General features: G+C 33.4%; 3 protein-coding genes across 7 annotated transcripts; 1 reads left to right on the forward strand and 2 right to left on the reverse strand.

Annotated features, from left to right (window-relative positions):
• Positions 1-1637: 1637 nt before the first annotated feature.
• Positions 1638-4384, forward strand: LOC113749008 (NAD(P)H-quinone oxidoreductase subunit M, chloroplastic). 5 transcript variants are annotated; one of them, XM_027292630.1, is made up of 3 exons: positions 1638-2252; positions 3543-3733; positions 4031-4384. In XM_027292630.1, exons 1-2 carry the CDS (start codon positions 1788-1790, stop codon positions 3726-3728), a joined length of 651 nt encoding a protein of 216 aa, XP_027148431.1. In that variant the 5' UTR covers positions 1638-1787; the 3' UTR covers positions 3729-3733; positions 4031-4384. The 5 variants fall into 5 exon arrangements, with proteins under 5 accessions (XP_027148431.1, XP_027148430.1, XP_027148429.1 ...); XM_027292629.1 differs by having other exon boundaries at positions 4046-4384; XM_027292628.1 differs by having other exon boundaries at positions 4072-4384.
• A 2576-nt stretch (positions 4385-6960) lies between these two features.
• On the reverse strand, positions 6961-9075 carry LOC113749505 (transcription termination factor MTEF18, mitochondrial). Its single transcript, XM_027293263.1, has one exon. It carries the CDS (start codon positions 8844-8846, stop codon positions 7065-7067), a length of 1782 nt encoding a protein of 593 aa, XP_027149064.1. The 5' UTR covers positions 8847-9075; the 3' UTR covers positions 6961-7064.
• Positions 9076-12609: 3534 nt separating this feature from the next.
• Positions 12610-16244, reverse strand: LOC113750035. Its single transcript, XM_027293952.1, has 4 exons — positions 15238-16244; positions 14896-15127; positions 13928-14007; positions 12610-12894 (listed from the first exon to the last, which is right to left on the reverse strand). Exons 1-4 carry the CDS (start codon positions 16225-16227, stop codon positions 12835-12837), a joined length of 1362 nt encoding a protein of 453 aa, XP_027149753.1. The 5' UTR covers positions 16228-16244; the 3' UTR covers positions 12610-12834.
• Between the last annotated feature and the right edge of the window lie 6421 nt (positions 16245-22665).

Below are 22665 nucleotides of genomic sequence, written 5' to 3' on the forward strand. Positions count from 1 at the left end.
TTTTGACCTCAGGACATTTTTACTTCGTCACAAGAAACCCGCAGAATTTCTGACCGTTGGTTACAGATAAAGGCTTTATTATTGGGAAAATCGTTCAAAACATCCCTCACATTTTGCAAAATAATTTTTTTCGTCCCTCATTTTTAAAAATATAATTTTACGTCCCTTACATATTCACATTGGTCAAATTTGATCCCTACTTATGTTTCCGACTAATTTTTGGTCGGAATTCACCACGTGCCTTGCACGTGATCATATTTTAAGGGCAAAATTGTCAAATCAAATTTTATATAATTCGATTTATAATCCCTCACATTTCATAAAATACATTTTTTCGTCCCTTACATTTCACAAAATGAACTTTTTTCATCCTTCACATTTTTTAAAATGAATTTTTTCATCTTTTATTGATCATGTGTGTGAATAATTTTTTTTAAATCTATGTATATATCTATTTGATTTCACCTAAATAGTACGAATAGCATGTGAAATCAAATAAAGATATATTACATACTATTCGTACTGCTTAAGTGAAATCAAATAAATATATATATGGGTTTAAAAAAATTATTAGTTTTTCACTTATATTCATTTTCTTTTACTCGAAATTTGAAAATAAAGAAGACATTTAATCCTAAATATTATCGAGTGTTTATATCAAATTAAATTTGGACAGAAAAAATAAACAAAAGAAAAGTATGAACAAAAAGAAATAAGTGATTGGCATTTTCAAATTTTAAGACAATCATAAGACAAGTAATTCAACTGTTGGTCTTAAAAGTGTCGAGTAGAAATTTCATATTTAAACTGAAATTTGTTAGTACAATTATAGAATTCGAGTTAGGACCCATTAATTAGATGACCTTATTATACAATTCAATAAATAAATTATTACCAAAAGAGAAATATCACAAATATTAAATAGGTTCAAATGATGAAATCATATAAATATAGATATCGGTTTCAAACAAAATTATTAGTTTTAAACCCATATATATATCTATTGAATAGCATGTGTATAACTATGATTAGCATGTTTAGATGAAATCCAATAGAGATAAATTACATGTTATTCATATTGTTCAGGTAAAATCAAATCGACATATACGGGGGTTTATAGAAAAAAAGCTATTCATACACATGATCAATGAGGGATGAAAAAATTCATTTTGAAAAATGTGAGGGATGGAAAATTCATTTTTTGAAATGTGAGGAACGAAACAATTCATTTTGTAAAATGTTAGGGACGAAAAAATTCATTTTGTGAAATATGAGGGACTATGAATCAAATTACGTAAAAATTTGATTTGACAATTTTGCCCCACATGCAAGTCACGTGGTGAATTCCAGCAAAAAACTAGTCAGAAACCTAGGTAGAGACCAAATTTGGTCAATGTGAATTTGTAAGGGACGTAAAATTATACTTTTAAAAGTGATGGATGAAAAAAGTCATCTTGTAAAATGTGAGAAACGTTTAGAACGATTTTCCCGTTTAGAATGATTTTCCCTTATGATAAAAGCTCAGTCGAAATTCAGAGGACTTGGCAAAGTTGCAAGAAGAAAAAGACAGCAACAATAACTTGCATGAAAAAGACAGAATATAATTTGAGGGGCTCCAAAAAATGCACTCTCCTTATCAGACACGTTTCTGAGCACAAAGCTACGGAGTGCTGCTGAGAACAAGAAAGCTTATCCATCCAAATTTGCAGTAATAAACGGACATGAAAAAAAAGGCATTCTTCTAGGGAATTCAAAAGGGCTTCTTGAAAATTTCAAACTGCTGAGAAATGATTCTGTCAGCTATGGCAGCTGCTGCTACTTCTCAAATGGCTTCAACAAACTTGTCCATGCTGCACTTTAAAGGATGGGGAAAGAGGGATTTAAGAAAGAGGAAGGTTTTGACAGTTTCAGCTCAAGAAGTTGATGTTCAAGAGGACATGAAGGTAGAAAAGGAAGAAGAAAAGGAGAAACAGAAACAGCAGCAAACGCTAAAGCAGCCAAGACCAGTTGAACCACAAATCAACGTGAGAAGCAAGAACATGGTCAGAGAATATGGTGGGCAATGGCTTAGCTCTGCAACAAGACATGTTAGGATCTATGCAGCTTATGTTGACCCTGAAACTAGTGAATTTGATCAAACACAGATGGACAAACTCACTCTTATTCTTGATCCTACTGATGAGTTCGTTTGGACTGATGATACTTGTAATCAAGTTTACTCTTATTTCCAAGAACTTGTGGATCATTACGAGGTAACTTCCCTATTTTTTTTCACTTTGCTTAATTATTTAATTCATGGAACAGGAACTTGCTTTTCCTTTCTTTTTTCCAATTTTTGTCATGTTGGCTCAATTAGGATGATTAGTACTACAGCAGGTCTTAAATTATGTTTATATTGTTTTCTGGACCATCTGTCCTAGGCATCACAATTTGGAAGCATAATGTGATTCTTCTTATGTTTTCTTGGTATTGAACTATAATTGATGTCATTTACAACTATATAATTTATCTTGCAAGATTCTCACATGCATCTCATTAGTTGTACTAGAAGTGGGACAAATTGAGGAACCGAAAGAAGAGAGGGTCAATCTGATTCCCAACCATAATCTTTTTGATCCAGGGTTAAACATTCAACCATTCAAATATTTAAGAATTATGCATCAATGATCCATTGTTTCTTTATTTTATAAACATATTAAACAACGAAACTCCCATAGAGAGACCGGAATTTCCTTTCTTTGCCCATCTCCTCCCTTCAAGTAAGCCAATAACACAATAAAAAGGATAAAAAATAAAAAAAGTCCCGTGTGATAAACCTAATATACAAAAAAATCTCCTATGGTTTCAAAATGTACAATACAATACCTCAGAATTAAATTGTAAAGGTGACGAAATCCGTTAAACTTAACGAAAATGACTTATTGGAACTTAAAAAAAAATTTATACCTAATTTTTAACAAATATACATGTTCTACCCCTTAGTTCTCAATTTTCTTTCTCTAGAGAATAAAGCAAATGATTTTATTGAACTGTCTTTTACTTAATTATATCAGGACATTTTTGTTATTTCGTCAATTTCCATTAAGTTTAACGGATTCCGTTACCTTTATAATTTAGTTCAAAGCATAAGGTCTCGTGTTGTACGTTTTGAAACCACGGGAAGATTTTCTGTATATTATGTTTACCACATGAGGCTTTTTTGTTTTTTACCCCAGTAAAAATGAACTTTACAGATTACACCATTTGCACTTTCTCCTTCCCTCTTTCTGCCACTCAGAAAAGTTCCCACAGAATAGGAGAAACGCTGATAGAAAAGGAGGAAAAGAAAGTGTTTAGTTATAATCAGCTCAAACAAAGATAGAACAAGATCAATCAAGTAGTACTTGATTAGATTAACAGACCCAACTTCAAACACTACCTTCTGGTCAGGCAGTTGGCTTTTACTTGTACTTGCCCGAGAGAGTGAAGGATTCTTTTCAATGCTCTTCACAGTTATACTTCACTATAAACTGATGCTAAGAACTGACAATATCATGGTACAGGGTGCTGAACTAACGGAATATACGCTTCGTCTGATTGGTTCAGACATAGAGCACTTCATACGGAAGCTACTGTATAAAGGAGAAATACAGTACAACATGAATGCAAATGTGCTCAACTTCAGCATGGGGAAACCACGAATTGGCTTTAACTACAAGGATGGACAAATTCAAGATGTAAACTTGTAAATGAGGTAAAAGAATTCACCCCCTGGCCCTCCTTCACCCTCTTCCCCACCCAACTGAAACCCAAAAAAGCATAATAGAAAGAAATGAACCATAGGAAGGTTTGTGATTCCATCATATTTACTAAAATTCTTGTTAGTTTTTTTGTTCCAAACAAATGGTAGTTGTATATGCAGCAATGCTTGAGAGCCCCTATTTCAATAAACTATTAATTCAAAAATCACAGGGTGCTCAAAATATTGCCCCACAAAATGGTCATCCAATGATTTCAAAACTAAGATAATTCATATTCCTGAAATATGAAGACATCCAATTGCCAGAACATCGAGCAGGCTTCTGGCTGCAGGACAAGACATGCCTGATCTGACCAAGGTTTAAGAGCTCCTTCCTGAGTCAGATTCTGTGGCAACAGACACCAGATGCTACAGAAGTAGATGAAATTGTAAGACAGAGACAACATATGATGCAAATAAAAGCAGGGCCTTTTGTAATACTATTGGTGCTGATCCAAGATGCAGAAGTCAGATCATCATTTTTTTCTAGGATCCCATGGCAAAGAAAGGTAACTAATTATTTCAATCAGAATTAGTGGTCATGTTTACTAATCAGGGTAACCATTTATTGACAGTTCAAGCAGCCAGACAAGCAATTCCCCTCCACCCTTGCCAAACACTAACACCAAGTCCTCCTCCCTAAACAAGAAAGGGTTAAAAAAACGAGAATACAACTGATCATTTAAGGAATTGCAATACAAGTTAGGCGCAAGTGGTAAAACAATGCATTTGCCTGGTAGTATGCAATATTTCTCATTCCACCTCTCAAATTAAGGCAACCAACAATTTACAAGGTACCATTTCATCTGTTAAAGAGTTGAACGTCTTTTACTTGTTAAAAATTCCTTACATTATCCAAGTAACCAGTATTATTGATGAGAAAACATCACATTATGACAGCTCAATACAATTCAATCGCATATCATATGAAAGAAACCTGGTAACAACCATCTAATACTCCCAACTTTGTCAAGCAGACATTTATATAAAAACAGGAAATTAGGAGAGCTACCTGGATATATATATATGCATAAACATGCTTGGCTACAGGAGTCATATAGAAGTCAGGAGCCTTGTACAAGTAGAATTAGGGATGGCAACGGGGCGGGGTTGGGGCGGGGACCCCTCCCCTATCCCCCGCCCCGCCCCGCTTCCCCCGCGGGGGCTAATAAAAAATTGTTATATAATTTTATTATGGTTAAATTTTAGCAAATAATCAAGTACTAAAATATCAACACATCGTCAAATTATTATTCATTGTAATTTTATAATTGAAACTTATAAAAACAATCAAATAAAAATTATTTGAATACAATCCAACATGATGAAATAAATATAACTAAAGTAGTCAAGTTTTCACTTTTGGCACAAATACAATCACTAATTCATTATTGTGCTTGTGCTTTTTTTAAGAAAAAAATGTTATTGTATTAAGTGTAATTAGGGATTTAGTATAAATGTATTAGTAAATTTAGTATAACCAATTAATAATTTGTATTAGTACACATATATAATTATTAGTATAATTAATAATATCAATTATATTATATATACTAATAGACATTATATAATACATATAACTAATAATATCATTATCATAAGTTTGTAACTAATTATATTATATATATATTATATACATATATATTTTATATATTTATTTTTTTAAAGCGGGTGGCGGGGCGGGGCGGGGGTACACTCCCCCGCCCCGTTTCTAAGCGGGGGGAAAAAAATTCCCCCCGTCCCCGCCCCAACCCCCTCTCCATTAGCCCCCCGCGGGGTGGGTGCTCGCAGTCACCCGCCCCCATTGCCATCCCTAAGTAGAATATATGGTTTTGTAGGGAAATAAAATGCAGCTACAATTATAACTGGAAAAAGACACAAGAAAACTAAAAGAAAAAAGGCAAAAATACAGTATCTTTAAGGTTTTGCGTCTAAAGAAGCATCTGTTTCTTCAATGCTATTGGCAGGTCAGATTCACATCTAAAAGGGCTCCACAAGTTATCTATTAGGATCACAAACTGCGCCAACATGATATACTGGCGACTTGTAATGTAGCATCAGGATCACAAACCTCACCAGCATGAAGTATTTCCAAGCAATTAAAAGAACAACAAAATGACCAGCCAAATTGAAAATCCAAGATTTATTAACAGGAAGCACCCATCAAGAACCAACACCAGACAATGTTGACGGAAACTTGAAAATTAAGAACACAGTCCTAAACAAAATGAAAAGTTGAACCCAGAACAAAAATATATGCACATGAAGGACCTGGCAAATACCAACATTAGGGAATTTTCATGGGAACTTGGAAAGTTTCAAACTGAGTCCTATAGGTAGTACCATTTCTAATTCAACTTAGCAACAAGAGCATATAGAAAAAGACAAGGAAGCAAGGCCCAAATATGGTTCACCATCATCTTAGGCCAAATGATAACGGTAGCATTCTATTAGCTAAACATTAAGGCTACTTAAACTGTGCCTAAGTACGCAATTTTGCCAAAAACATGTTTACATCCTTTTTCAAATTTTATTGGCATTGATGCTCAAAAAGTTGGAGAATTTCTACAACTAAACAAAGTAAAAACACGAAGAGATATAGTCAAAATGCAGCCAGTTCCAGAATCATCAAAAAGAGTACCTTAACTGGATGCTTGAATTGATGAATTATACAAGCCAAGAGGCATGACCAAATGAATTGATAAAACAGAATATATCTTCAATTAAATTGATGAACATAAATTCTGGTGCAAAAAGTGACCATCTAATATGAGGCGAAGGACAGACATGCAATGATCAATGGAACCCTAATAATTGACAAAAGCAAGCTTTGGATACATATTTATAAATGAAATAGCTCATTCCAGGCTATTCCCATAACCAGCCAGTTGAACTTCAGATCACATAATAAGAAAATTTTTGGAGCTAAAAACACATCCTAGTTTCACAAAAATGGAATTTTACATCTGATTCCTGCGTTTGACAAGGCAGCAACCGGTGATTCTGCTGAAGAACAGCATACAGTGACTAACCACCTCAATGGATGGATTATTGGAACAAGATATAGCAGGTTACTAAAGGAAGTTGTATACACACACACACAAGTTGTATATTTAAGTGATTTGAAAAAGAAAGGAAATGAATAAACAATTGAACAGAGCTTCAACATTTTTTAGGCACAGGCATAAAATTTGACTAGATTTTATTAAAGCTGCATGTTTATAATTCTACACTTACAAGCCCCTTAGGTCAAAAATGGGATGCCACAAATACAATGAACTTTGATCTAGCTTGACAATGATGACTTTTTTAAACTTTCCCATTTCAATGGACCTTCTGGATGTACATCAACAAAATATTTTGTAAAGCGTGCCTCTGAACAAGCAAGAAGTGTGCTTGGAGATATCATGGACTTTACAGCACCTCTTTCTTTCAGCCACAAATACATATTAAATCTCCGGTTAATTCTCCCTATATCATAGCAGAGATATGTGGGAAATGCTGCAATGGTCACAACAGGGTATCCTAAACTTATCAAATAGGCAATTTTTTTCTCAAGCACATCTTTGGACTGATTTAAAGCTGTAGGAGCTTGCCTGATCATATCTACTACAACATTGGAGTCCAATCCAGCTTGCACCAAGCAATCAAACCTCTCCTGTAACTGATCTCCCCTGCCCCGGAACTTCTTTAATGCTTTTCCCATCTCATCTGAGTTTTCGATATAACCTAATTTCAACAGAAATGCAGTTTTCTGCAACATTTTGCCCGGATTCTTGGCCCGTATCTGCTCAATGCTACTGATATTTGATTTAAAAGCCAAAGCAAAAAACTTTGAGGGGTTTTCACTCATAACTTGAAGTAACTTCTGCCTGTCACCATTTAAACTTCTCAACACAGTCTTTGGCCCTTTTAAAGAATGTGAAGCCAAAAGTTGAATGTGGGTACGTAGAAATTTTGCAATATGATCCGTTTCCATTCCTATTTCAAACAGGAAATACAATGCTTTCCAAACATTTTTGGCACATTTTGGTGATAGAATCTCCGGATTTTCCAACAACAAAAGATAGACCTCATTCATCTTAAGGCCCAATTTGAGTAACCGACCAAACAATACATATATCTGCTTCCCTGAACCTTCAAGCAGAAATGCAGGATTTTTCCTAATCAAATCCCCAATCTGCATATCACCAAAACCAACTTCAACAAGAAAAGTCATTGTGTCAAGCATCCTGTTCCAACTGTAACTGTGTCTGCTGGAGAGATAACCCCCAATCCAGTCCCTTTGAAACCCCAGTTCTGTCAGCTTATTAAGAACGTCAACAAGTTCCTTGTTCACATCACCAACCAAAATTGAAGGACAAGAAGTAACCAACTTTATCACGGTAGGTTTACTAAGACCTAAATCCTCATAAGCCCTCAACTTGGTATTTAACCTTCCAAACTCATATCCAAAAATTTCAGCTGCTTCCTTGTAGATCTTCCCTATCTCCACACGAGGAATACCATAATCACAAAGAACATGAAAATTATCAAGAAGCATATGATCATCAGCCAGAAATATCAAGTTGGCCGGAAGGAAAAGTGAAAGTTCAGTTGGTCTCAATCCCAAGCTCTCTAAAAATGGTTCAAACTCATTTATGGGATAATATCTCAATAACTTGGACAATGCCCTCGAAACATCCTGCTCATTTTCCACCTTCATTACCAAATTTTCAACAAAATGGGGCGAATTCTTACTAATATGCTCTGCATCCATATAAGTGAATCCTCTAGTATAGTGCAAGTACTCAAAAAGTGCAGCCTGTGCATCACTCCTCGCAACCCGCGAAATTTTAATCACAGAACTAGAAATGGGCAACGGAGATTCAACCAGTGCAACTTTTGGACAACGAACTGGTCCAGAACTATGGAAGCACTTAATTTGAATCCTTCTTAAAGAAAGAAAAAACGGAGTATGGCTCTGTAAAGCTAATCTTTTTTCAGTGATTGGGGGAAACTTTAACAGGTTATTGAGCTGGGAAATCATACTTTCAGGCACTCTTTTGCTGATTTTGAGAATTAGCATCCCAAACGATACAAACTACAATGCTTATAAACTCTCCAAAAAGTTAATACCATAACAAATTGCTCTGTGATGGGAAGCGATAAAGTATAAAGTCTACCAAGAATAGCAAGAGAAACCCACCTCAGAAAAGACTGAAGGGAAGCAACTCCGGGACTTGGGCGGCCGGACAAATGGCAGGAAGCGCTTCCGGTAGTTCGGCGGCCGGCAAGATTGCAGAGACAGAGAAAGAGGCGACGGCGAGCGTCTGAATAAGTTTTTGTGGGTCTGGGGCCTGGCAGACGTAAGTAAAGGAACTCGATCTTGTTGGGTTTGGAATTTGGGTATTTCCTGGCTGACCCAGCCCAAGCTATTTCTTGACATTTTGAGGGAAAAGCTCAATATATTTCTTTGAATAATGTTTAAGAAAAATGGGTTAATTAGGATATTGTAGATGAACTTATAGATGTAATTTGTACTTTGTGGTGTCGACAAGGATTTTCCTTTTCTGCTTTTGAAGATATTTTGGCGTGAATCTTTAATGCAATGTTAATAAAACATTTTGACCGTTGATGTCGAATTCATAAAGTTAGTTTCGATCTACGAACTAATTCTAAAGTCAATTCTAATACTTTTTTATTAATTGGCTAGTTCGTTGTAATTTTAAAAAATTAACTGTTTCTCATGTCCATATAAATCACGACAATATGTCAAAATTAACTGTTTCTACAATGCTTGTAACTATCAAAAAACAAAAAAAATCTACACTATAAAATCTTTCTTGCAATTCAAGAATGTAAAGATATTCCTGCTCTTCTTCTCTTTTTCTCCTTTCAATCTGTTTATACAAATTTTTAGTTTATGTGTATATGGAAATATATATTATTATGAATTTTACCATAAAATTCTTTTTTTTTTCAGGAAAATTAAAATCTCTTTATTTGGAATATTACATGAAGAAGTGGAACTTTAACTTCTTTTCAGTTAACTCACAAGATATTGCCGAAAATGAATAATCATTCACAAGGTAAAAGGTAAAGGACCTTCAAGATTGGAGCAGTTTTGCATAAGCATTATTCGTTTTACTAGTTAGGACTTTTAGAAGCTTTTGATTTTGAAAACTGAATTCCAAATTCAACTAGGATCAAGCTTTGTTAGAGTATGTGTCTTGAATGGAAATATGTTAAAAAATAAAAACTATTTACACCAAAAACAATGCTAGGAGAGACTTCAAGTTCATAACGCTTGACATATTATTGTTCTAGCTATCAGAATGTTCCTATAATTTTCTCAACTCTATGACATTTAAAGACATTTGAAGTAAAAATTAGGGCTCCGTTTGGATTAGCTGTTTTTGAGGGTAGTTTTGAAAAATTTTGCTGTAGCAGAGTTTTTAGAGCATATTTTTGGGATATTTAAGAGTAGAAGAGTTTCTAGAATATATTTTGAGATATTTTTTAAAATTTTAAAAAAATTTAAACTAATTTTTAGATTACCTTTTAGAGTGCTTTTTAAAAAATTTTATTGTATTTGAAAAACACTCCCATCCTTAACAACTAATTAAGAATAAAAAGCAGTTGTAGCAGCATCGTGAAGACTGTATCTATATATCATATAAACTTTGATTGAGGCAATTCAGCTCCAAACATTTTCAGGGTCAATCATAATTTTCCCAGCACACAAAAGAACTATACAGGGGTCATTATGAGCTAACAAATTTCCCCCTTGCTTCACAATTCAATTCATTGAACTGCAACATTCTCCTTCTCTTTTACATTTAGCCATTTTGGTCATGGTTCTGTAGTAGGTCCTATATCATGTTTACCAAGCATTTACACTCCCAAGTTGTATTTATATCTATATCTATACCATATATAAAAGTGCCCTGAATGATTTATCGACGGGTGTTTATTACCCTTTTGATTTGCCTAATGTGCCTAAAATTTATATAAATATTAGCTTGAGTGTAAGATTGAGTATCATGGACAATTAAGACAATTTGCCTATATATTGAGGTTTACAATTTGGTTATAATTTGGACTTTATTAGCCTCCTTTTCTTTGGTATTTTTCTTGTTCTTTGGTGTCCGATTGAACGAATTCGGTGGTCTTCTATTCAAATACTAATACTGGTACTAATACAAACATGAATCATCAATATCTAACAATTGATTGCTAATTTTTAGGGGAAATTTTACCAAAGAAGAAGAAAGCATCTTAGATTATTTCAAAAAATTGAATAAAAATTGGCTGCTTTAGTATGAAATGGATCCATGCAAACTTTCTCGATGGTAGAGTATTACTCCCTCCGTCCCACTTTGATAGTTCTGTTTCTTTTTTCACACAGTTTAAGAAAAAATAGTTAACTTTGTTGGAAAAGTAAATTTAAATTGCTATTTTCCTAAAATACCCTCACATTAAATATGGTACAACTTTATGGGAACTTGAATTGATGGTAAAAAAAGAATCAACTCTCATTAAATGAGGTAGGTTTATAGTAACAACTACTTACATTGAATAAGGGTATTTTAGGAAAATTAAAATACAACTACATTCTTCAATTGAAAAGTAAACTACAATTTGGGACAGATGAAAAAGGAATACAGGACTATCAAAATGGGATGGAGGGAGTATAAAAACAAAGCAAAAAAAGAAACCATGGCCCTTAGATTGATTCAAACACATAAAATTGTCTTCTACACTTTTATAATTGCTTCATCAATTCTTAACATGCTCAAATCAACTATCAATTTTATAATTGACAATTTTCTCAATATTATCTTAAACTAAATCTGTTGTTCATTTAGTGTGCAATGCATATGCTTTTTTTTGTTTGTAGTTTTCTCAAATGTCTATATCTTAAGTGGAATTGCAAAAAAATAGTGGAGTCTGGACATGTTGCAGCAGGCCACTCCAATCAAGTTTGAAACAATAGCTTGAAACCCATGCCAACCTCAAGAAATGTTCTCACAAAGAGAAAGAAGGAAAAGAAAGAAAATGTTCAGTAGAAGCTCAAATGCATCAAGAATGACATTAGAAGCTCACTCCAAGTGCTTTGACTATATTGAGAAATGCAAATTTCAAACTCTACCTTTTGGTCAGGCAGTTCTTCCCTACACATCATATTGAAAATTATTTGCTTTTACTTTTGGATAGATTGAATGACTACTCCCTTCACAGCATTTTTCCAGTTATACTTCAGTATAGATTGATGAAAGAACTGACAATATCATGGAAAAGGATGCTATACTGACAAAATGCATGCTTCATCTTGTTGGTTCAGACATACAGCACTTAATCAGGAATCTGTTTCGTAAAGGAGAAATACAACACAGCATGAAAGCAAGGGTGCTCAACTTCAGCAAGGGAAAACGATGAATTAGCTTTAACTACAAGGATGGCCAAATTCAAGATGTAAACTTGGAAAATGGCAAAAACAACTGCAACCAGCACCCACCCCCCAGCCAACGCATGCCCAAGTGAATGATTCCATTCATCGGAACAGGGTGCTACACTGACGGACTATACATTTCATTTGATTGGTTCAGAAGTAGAGCACTTCATAAGGAATCTACTTCATGAAGGAAAAACATAACATAGCATGAATGCAAGGGTGCTCAACCTCAGCATGCCAAAACCATGAATTGACCTTAACTACACAAGGGTCGCCAAATTCAAGATGTAAACTTGAAAATAGTAAAAACAACTGCACCCTCCAAAAAACAAAAAACACAAAGCAAAGAACTAAAAGAAGGTTTTAAATTTCATCACATCCAATATCATTCCACACATTTGCTTCAAATCTTGTTTTGTTTGTTCCTAACAAACAATAGTTGGGCTTAGGGGTAGCAACATTTGAGAGCCCCATGCAAAACCAATAACCAATTCAAAAATCATAGAGTGCTTAAGATTATGCCCTACAAAATGGTCATGCAGTGCTCCCACCACTATGTTAATTTATATTCCCGAAATATGCAATAGCCAAAGTGCCAAAACATCAAGCAAGCTTGTAGCTATAGGACAAGACATGATGCATCCTTCCAAGGTCTGAATGCTCCTTCCTGAGTTAGATTCTGTGGCAACACCTACCAAATGTTTGATCAGAAGATGCTACCACAAGTATATGAAATTGTAACTGTAGGACAAGATAAGATGCGTAAAAACCAGGACTTATGGTATTTTAGTGATGCTGATCCAAGATGCACAAGTGGGATCATTATTGCTTCTAGGAAGCCACGGCAAAGAATGGTGACTAATTACTTCAATCAAAATAAATAGCCATGTTCATGTACTTGAACCATTTATTGATGCAGCCAAACAAGCAACTCCTCTCGACAATGCCTTTGCAAAACCATAACACCAAATTCTCCTCCCCCAACAAAAAGAGGGTGGAAAAGCCAAGAGAATGCAACTGAACATAGATGAAATTGCAAATTAGGCCCAAGGTGCTACTACCATGAGATCATTTCCCCGAGTAATACTCTCGTCTTTTTCAAATAATAGAAACCTAAAATGGACAATCAGATTGACTAAAAAGAACAAAAGGTTGCCAATCCTACTAGTGATGGGTTATTATTCTCCTTTCTTGATAACTATTGAAATATGTGGAATGCTACATTCTTGTGATGATAATGAGAGTAAGATTCTGACTTTCATATTCCTCATGGTATAAATGAAAGCAGGCCAAAATAGAATGTGAAAAGAACAACATCATTTTATCCATTGGTAAGAAGCAGTCAGCCAAGGAAGGACTAAGGAGATAGTAAAGGATATTCATGTTGAAAATCCACCAAGGCAGATACAACAATAGAATAACATATATGCAGAGTATTAACCTTCAAACACAATAAGTATATATTTAAGCAAAGAAAAATTTTACTTCTTACCTTCTAAAAATCTGGTAGGCAGTGCATTTTGAAAGTTTAAAATCTTCTTTCAGAAGTATAGTTCATAGGAACTACCTATCATATTTCAAATACTTCTAGTGCCATTTAACAGGAATATTGACAATTTGTCAAGAGAGATAGAAAAACTAAGAAAAAAGATACGACTATATTTTCATGAATGAGTGCAAAAAGAGTGAACAATGAGCCAATAGCCACTTGCCTGTAACCAAAAGAAGAACCCGCGTAACAAATTTAACTCTTCATGGGCAGTTTTAGCCGCTTGAAGCTTCCTTTTAAGATCTGCAAGATAATACAAAGATTAATTGATTGCTTTCTCTCTTGAAAAGGTTACTATTTTATGACTCATCCATTTTAGAAAAATTTGCACGAGTATGTCACTTATCTAGGTGATAAGTATAGCTTGAAATTGTAAGACAGCATAGTAAAGAAACATTAGCTAGCCAAAAGACAGCAAGAAATTTGAGACAAAAAGGGAATAATAACAGAGCAGATATCTGGTTTGATCTTTCTGCCTATACTTGAGACAAAGCTAGATGACGATCCTTATTGAAGAAGCTAATACATGTTGATTCCAAAGAATCAGTTGACAACTTTATATCCCTTACAACTGTTTCTCCTTTCTTTCTATTTTTAAAATTTCCCCTTTGTGGTAGTGACAATAGTTTAGTTCAAGCAAGGTTTACAAAGTCTTGTCTCCCTCGAACTTAGAGAAAGCATGTGCAAGAGTTCCAACTAACATAGCAATTACCAAAACGATGTTTGAAAAATACAATCATGTTCAAATGTATGAAGATTTGAGACTCACACTCTGCAAATGTCAACATGTTATTGTGGCAAATGTGCAAAGGTTTACCACATGATATGTAACTGAAAAAACAAGCGAATAATACTTTAGGTTTCTAATGCTCCTATTGCCTCAATTGAAAAATGTCATTCAATGATGACAATTTAAAAGAGGGTTAAAGCTAATAAAGCAGAATATTCACATAAAAAATTTACAAATTTAATTTAATGACATGTTTAATCGACTTATGTGACAAATATATAATATTCATATTGCAAAAACTCATCAGAACAAAAACAACATGACAACATTTGTAACAAAACTTAATATCGTTAAATGTAAAAGGATATCGAGCGCAGAACACTGGAAGATAGTTCAATTACCATAGAAGTGATCAAGATATGATTTTCCCTCTTTATTCATTAAATAGATCTGCTCCCTCCCATTACGCAAGTCCAGATTGCGTGCTATTGGCTTTCGAGCTAGGATATCTTGTGAAAGTTTTTTATGTTCCATTGAGTCATAGGGCTTTCTTAAAGTCCTCATCACTTGTTCTCTGAATGGGGAATGCCTACTTGGAGTGCCAACATAATGGCAGCTATCATCTCCAATCACCTTAATTATTTGCAGAAAAATTGTTGCAAGGTCATAATTACGAAAATCATGCAATTAATTTGGAGAATTAAAATTAAAGAAGGGCAAGATGGTAGAAGAGTTGCATGTACACTAGCATCAGGTCCTCCAGCATCTGCATCGAGCTGAGTTCTTTCTTTCTTCACGGAATATGTCCTATTATTTGTTTCGACATTTAGTAGAAGCTCATCATTCTCATATATTACGGGCCATGCATTTTCGTATTTCAGAACCATATTTTTACCATCAATGCTTAAATGATTCTTGTAACTCTGATAATCTTCATCACATTCATGATCATTCTTTTTCTCTACATTTGCCGTGGCTTCCAACTTCCCTCTTCTGGTGACCTTCCTTGAATTTTTCAAGATTCGAGACTTTCCCTTTTCACCTTGCACATTAGTCTTGCATTTCCTGTTAGATGAAGAGGTGCCTTCATTACCAACTTCTTCAACCAAGCTTGCCTGATTCTTGATAGGATTAGAATGAATAGGTTCAGAGCTCGTATAATCCTCAACCACAAACTGCCTCCTTTGTCTTTTAGTAGTACTACTAAATACTAGTAGAGAATCCAGTTTAGAACCACTTAAAGAATTAGACTTATCATCGTCAACATATCCCTCTACCATTGCCTTCATTTTCCTCTGGTTGCCTAAGTCCAACCCAGCATCATAGCCCTCTTTAGCATCATATTTCAAAGGCTCATAAATGCCATTTTTTTCATTCACTTCAATCACGAATGACTTTCCCTCTACTCTTAGACTATCCAGAAAAATCTTATAATGTGGATCCTCGTATAGATCATCATCATTGACACCATTGTCATTGCTCTCATCATTTATCAGTGATGGTATTATATCACCTCTACCATTGTAGCCGTCATTTGTCAGTAATGGTATCGCATCACTGGACAAAAATCGCCTAGAGTCTTCGTCTACGCCAGCCCCAAACTCATCAAAACTTTTCGACCCTTTCTTCAAGAAATCAGATTTGCAATTCTTATACCCATGACGTTTAATGTTCCTACATTTTCTCTTAGAAGGCAAAACAGGGTTTCTGTCATCAACAGGATTATGACCCATATCAACTTCTAACTCAGCAATTTTCATCCTGCATTAACATCTTTAGAAATGGTCAAGTTCTAAGCAAGAAGTTCTGCAAATAAGTGATCTTTAAAATTTCTTCACAAAAATTCCAGCAATAATGCCACATTTTAATATAAAAGTTTGGAATTTTCTTCACATTTATAAGTTAAATAACAAAAGCTTTGTTTCAAATATAAATTGATGACTCAAACACTTCGAGTAGGAGTTGACTCAGGTGAGTCATCACCAGGACTTGATAGGCCATTCTTGGAACGGTGCCTACAAGTCGGGAGACTCTAGAATCAGGTGAAAACTCGCTTGGACTCTGGTAAGTTGACTCAGTGAGTAAAAAACGCAGCTGAAGTGCTGAACTAACCAAGTTGGCCTGTTCCAGCTCATCACCAAATAAAATATAAAATAAATAAATAAATCTATCCATCTGCTGACAATGACAATCCCCAATCCCAAACATCCCAAAAATAATAATTTAAAAAAAAATCCACCAGACAAAATCAACGTGAGAAAAACATACCAAAAATATTTTAAGAAATAATCGTCCTTACCAGTACGTAGACAAAACTTCGTCTCCTTTAAACCCTTTGCCTTTGAAGAAACAGCAGATTAATAATTGAGAATGGGGACCAAAGTTTCCTTCAGCAAGGAAGGAGAAGGTTAATCACAAAAGGAATGGGCGTTGTGTTAAAGAGCACGGGAAAGGATAGGATGGGGGAATTGGCCGTTTTTGGAGCACAATGGCATAGGCTTAAGTAGAAGGTTAAGTAGGCTATTTGATGGGGTTTGAAAATTTGGGTTGGTTAAAGTATATATTATATTTCAAAGGATCTAACTTCATGTTTTCCTTCTTTTTTTTCTAATTATGAGTAGATTTTTAATTAATGTACTTTCTAAATTTCTTTGTTTCTAATTATGAGTAGATTTTTAATTAATGTACTTTCTAAATATTCCATATTATTGCTTTATCATAGAGTAATAGTTCAAAATTCTCTTGCTGGGAACAATGTTTTCAAACTCGGACCGGCAAGTGAATCAATCAAGTGTCTGATTCTCGATTTTTTCAGTTTAATCGGTTCAATTGGCAGGTTTATCGGTTCACTTATTTTTTTAATTATTAGAAATAAAAAATATATCGATAAAAAATAATAGACTATAAAAGAGATACCAAAATATTTTAAAATGCAGAGCTTATGGAATTTTTCTTGAGGAAATATTGATATAATAATTTGTCCACCAAAAAAAAAAAAAAAGCAAAGTCCACAACTTTTTAACATGATAGATCATCGTAGAATACAATAATAACCAGAAGAAAAATATTAGACATTAACACCCAAAGTCGCTAGATCCATGAAAGAATTAAAAAAAAAGTCAAAGACTTGAGAAGATTAGATAAAGATTCATCCACTGCACTGATTTCTAACTTACTAAGTTAATCTTTGGCCGCCTCAGCATCACCAACATCTTATCATTATCTCATTTTCTAACATATATGATTATTGATATGAAATTATCTCTTCTCTCTCATCATCTATGCTAAAAGTATCCAAATCTATCTTTTTCAAAAATTTTGCTTGTTCATTAGATCTATCTCTAAAGAGTATAAACTAGACAAAAAGATTTCCCTAAATCAAAAGGCATTAGAAAAATCAATCTGAAAGAAGATTGAAAAGATAATGATAATAGCAAATCAAGGAAAAATAACTAGTCCAGCAACATCTATCCATAATAAAAGATACATTAAATAAAGAAAATTTGGAGAAATAAGTTGTCTTATCCATTTGGACAATTTCATGTCCTAAAATTCTTCTATGAACATCCAAAATGTGGCACACAAAGTCAAAGAAGAAACATATCAGTTTTTATATGCATATATCAACAAACAAGTATATAAAAGGAGCAGCTATCAACTTAAAAGGGAAAGAAAATTTACCAGAATGTAGATAAATAACAAAATACAATAGAAAGACAATAAATATTAATACTAATATAAATTTCAAGTCAAATGACACCCAAAAAATTTCAAGTCACCCAAATCTAATAGAAAGACAATAAATATTAATACTAATATAAATTAAAGGTACTCTTAGAACAAAGAAAGCCATATTGTTTGTTTTTAATTTGTGTTGGTGAGAGAAAACTAAATTCATAAAAAAAAGAAAATTTAAATATTGAATACTTCATTCTTCAATTTTTTAATTGCATTTATGTCGCTAAAATAATTTAATTTCTCAAAGAAAAAGTCCAAAACCATCATGCTCACTTGAAAATGTTGTGATCTATGGCTAGTTTTACACTAAAACATACTGGGTTAATTTGAAATAAATTATCTAAAGTAATTCAATAACACTATTGTGATGTGATAAATGTGAGATAAAAGTAGGTTAAAAATTATGTTTATGATGTAAGCAATACAAAATTTGCATTTTTTTTAAAAATCTTGATAAAGACACATACCTACTATTAAAGTTATTTTCTAATGGTGAAGAGCTACAAGTGGTGTGCTTAAAAAATATTTTATTTTAATACCGATAATTATCCATAATATTCGAAATTGACTATTTTTTGGAGTTTTATACCCAACCAAAATATAGGTGACTATAGTTGTTTCATGTGAATTAAAGATGACTATTGGTTAAAAATGTTATTGGATAGGTCAATTAATTTTCTTTGATCGATGTTATCAGCCTAGAGGAGTGAAGTTGTGGTAATTTGTTTCCCATTTTTTGTTCATTGTTTCATTACAACATTTTCACTTATATTAAGAAAGGTAGAAATAGTAATAGTAATATATTGGTTGCTTGCATTGCCAAAAGGTTATAGAATAGCTTGATTTAGTAGTCGTAATATCAAGAACTTTGGTGAATTGTCGAAAAAATTAAGAAGTTTGCTTGTTTTTTATTTTTTTATTTTGTTCTTTTATAGCAGCATAAATCTGTAGTAAAAAAATCTAGAATTCTCCTTAGTCATCAAGAAATCAAAAAGTTTACTTCTTTTTTTGTCCTCATTTTAGTCATTGAGAAAATCAAAAGCTCTCGCTCATGGTTGAAAAATCATTAAGTTTGATTGATTGAATATTTTCTTTTTTTTTGTTTTTTTAGGAGTCCAATATCATAGCCAAAAAATAAGAATTGTAGCTAGCATCCAAAAAGTCAAGAAAATTGTTCGATTGTGTTTTTTTTTTTCCCTTTTTAGAGTATTATAATTGACAGCTAAGAGCTCTCACGAGCTATTGAAAAATCAAGAACTTATTGTGTTTTGTTTCACTTTCCATTTCCTTTTGGGGTAGGTTTTGAATATAATTTAGTAATGGAAAAAGTTCACATTGCATAAAAAATGGTTTGCTTATATTTTTTTTTATTGTTTCTTTGTGCTTTGACAACAACTTGGTATAATGATTTAAAATCAAGAAGTTTGCTCGTGTTTTTTGAACAACCCAATTTAGTTTTTAGAAATCAATAACTTTCATAGGTTTCCTAAAAAAATCAACAACAGTTTTGCACACCTGACAAATTTACAAACTCTATAATTATTGTAATTAAATACTTCACTAGGTTGAAAAAATGGAATACCTCATTGTAAAATAGAAGAATATATTCAAGCATGTATTTTGTACTTTAATGTGGTATTAGTATATTATCTTCAATCCAGAAGTTAATTAATGATACTGCTTGTTGTTTGTTTAATCGTAGGTCCATAGTTGTGCAAGGACATGACAAAGTTTTTGGAATTGTGATTGGATTTTTTTTGGCACTGCTATTACTATCATGGTTGCACACCTTCCCCAACACTATCGCTTACATTCTTGCAATTTTCTAGTTTGTGAGTCTTTTAGAATCTATAGTACATGGGGTTGGCCTGAACCCATTTTCCTATATGATGTAGAAGAAGAAAATGGAGCATTTCCTGTTTGGGATTGGAAGAGAGATTTTGAGCACTCTGATCATAAAATGCCCATAATTAATCTAGCATATCCTTGCAACAATGTTACCTCCCGAGTAACTCCAAATACATTTAGATTTTTATGCAAGAAACTGAGGTAGGGACATGATATATGTCAGGAATTTGTGGTGGAAAATGCCAATTGGGAGGATTTATTTAATCCCGTGTCAACACTTGGATAGTGTGAGAAGTTCGTAAAAATTAAGTTTCTTATGCCTACTCCTGTTGCTCTGATGATGAACAATTGCGTGCTGTTAATTATGAATAACTACGCTTGTCGTCACATAATGCTAAACAACACTTGGAGTCATGCAAAGAAATATGTCTATCTAACCTAAAGCATTTGATTGATACGATTGAGAAAGGGACCGGCGGAGAAATATGTTGTATTCCAAATCCATCTGCATATAGAAGTCCAACAAAAATGAAGAAGCCGCATTGTATATTCTATGTTGGTTTGATGAAGATGGATGAAGATATGCAACTGGTCAAGACTTTGATATGAAAGAAAGGAAACTCACCTCCTTTAACAATTCGTGTATTTCAAAGATAGAATCAATAGGGATTCGGTGGAAAAGCAACAGATTTTTATAAAATTAGTTAGTCGTGATAAAATTGCTTCGGATGTCACAAAATGTTGAAGAATTTGCTAAGAAGCTTTATCAATCTTCAAAGCAGACTAAATAGCTTCGACTACAAAAATCAAATCAAATCAATCACTATAACTTTCTTTTTTATAAGGGCAATAACCATGCGAAATACAATTTAAATTATAAACCAATATCATATATTGATATGAGATAATATACATTAAATATAAGTGTGCCAATTACTATCATTTTAAAAAAAATTCAAAAAATATATATGCCTATTTTAAATACTCAAACAGCATAATGTCTCATATCTTCAATTAACAACTACAATAATAACATACCAAGAAAGAGGAAATAAAGCTAGCTTAAATATTCTAACATCATAATATCTTACATCTTTGAGCAATAACAATAATAGTAACACAACAAACAAGAAGAACAACACGGCACTTATGGCAATGCCTTGACTATATAGCATATATTACATATATAGTAAAAATTATAATCTCACTTCGTATCAGGGCCCTGACCATGAGGATAAGACCCTTGTGATGGAAAAGGCTTTGGATGAAAATCACAAGGAAAGGCCCTTGAAAGCTCAGCATTTGACAAAGACCTAGCAATGTCAAAGCCATCACCACGACCAACACCAGGAGCATTTTGAGAGTAGAATTCGCAACTCATCAATGTTGGATTAAAGAATGCCTGCTCATCAGCACCAACTTGAAATGTCGGATTTAGAGGTAAAGGAGGTGGTGCAGGAATCACCAAAGATTTCTAACCACATTATTTGTAACATCTCCAAGTTCTCGAATCACCAAAGATGAAATTAATATAAAATATATGTGTAATGAAGAATACAATTTAAATTTTTTTTATTTTTATTTTTTTTCCACAAAATATCAGCCACTCCTAATCTACTCCTAGAGATAACAGTCTATCAACCAACACAAAATATCTCTAGAGTCTATCGATAAGAATCTTAGTTACTCATCCTGTGGCTCTAGCTTTGACTTGTGCTTGTCCCTCGGGCTTCGGCTTGGAGCCTTTAAGCTGTCATCTTCATTGTGTCTATAGTAGGAGGCATCAAATGCAACTCCTCCATGCTTAAGTTGACGGTTACAAAATATCTACCTTCTATCTATTTATTTACTCTATATACAACTGGATGTTTTTAATTAATTCAATATTATTAATTTTTTTCATTTTTTTTATTTTTTAGTTTCATGTATCATATATAATCATTGATATAGATGCACTATATATCAAATATTGGCATGAAATAAGATAACAATATGTTTTAAATAATCCAACAAGTATAAAGGTAAAATGTATCATGTGAATTCATTTCTTGATGGCTAAATTTCTTTACATTGAAAATTATACCGGAATTGGCAATATGCATCACGCATTATTCTTGTGAGAGATTACCAAACAAAATTTCAAAAAATTATCTCCTTCATTTTTCACGCCAATTGTCCACTACTATAAAACTAAGGAGCAATGAGTCTTGACAAGCCATGTGACTATGAGTTGTAACGGATGCCTTGGATTTGGAGTTCGAAACTGAACAAGGAATCCAGAATTATGTTACGTCAATAGTAGAAAATGACAATTTTTTACAGAATGCAAAGCATGGTGTTGGTCCCACAAGCGAGTAAGTGAAGTTTACAAGTTTGTACCCTTCTAGAAAATTGAAAGCATGCTTTTATTTTAGAGAGTATGCACTAAAATGATGTTTAGAATTTAAAAAAATTATTAGTAGGAAAAGGATGGGACTTGAGAAGCGGGGAGGTGGCACGAGATCTAAACCCAAGACCTCTAATTTCCAAAATTTCCACCTCAGCCAAATGTTACTATGGCTTTCATATAGTTAATGACCTAGATA

The sequence above is a fragment of the Coffea eugenioides genome, chromosome 10, assembly GCF_003713205.1.
Source record: "Coffea eugenioides isolate CCC68of chromosome 10, Ceug_1.0, whole genome shotgun sequence".
NCBI lineage: Eukaryota > Viridiplantae > Streptophyta > Magnoliopsida > Gentianales > Rubiaceae > Coffea > Coffea eugenioides.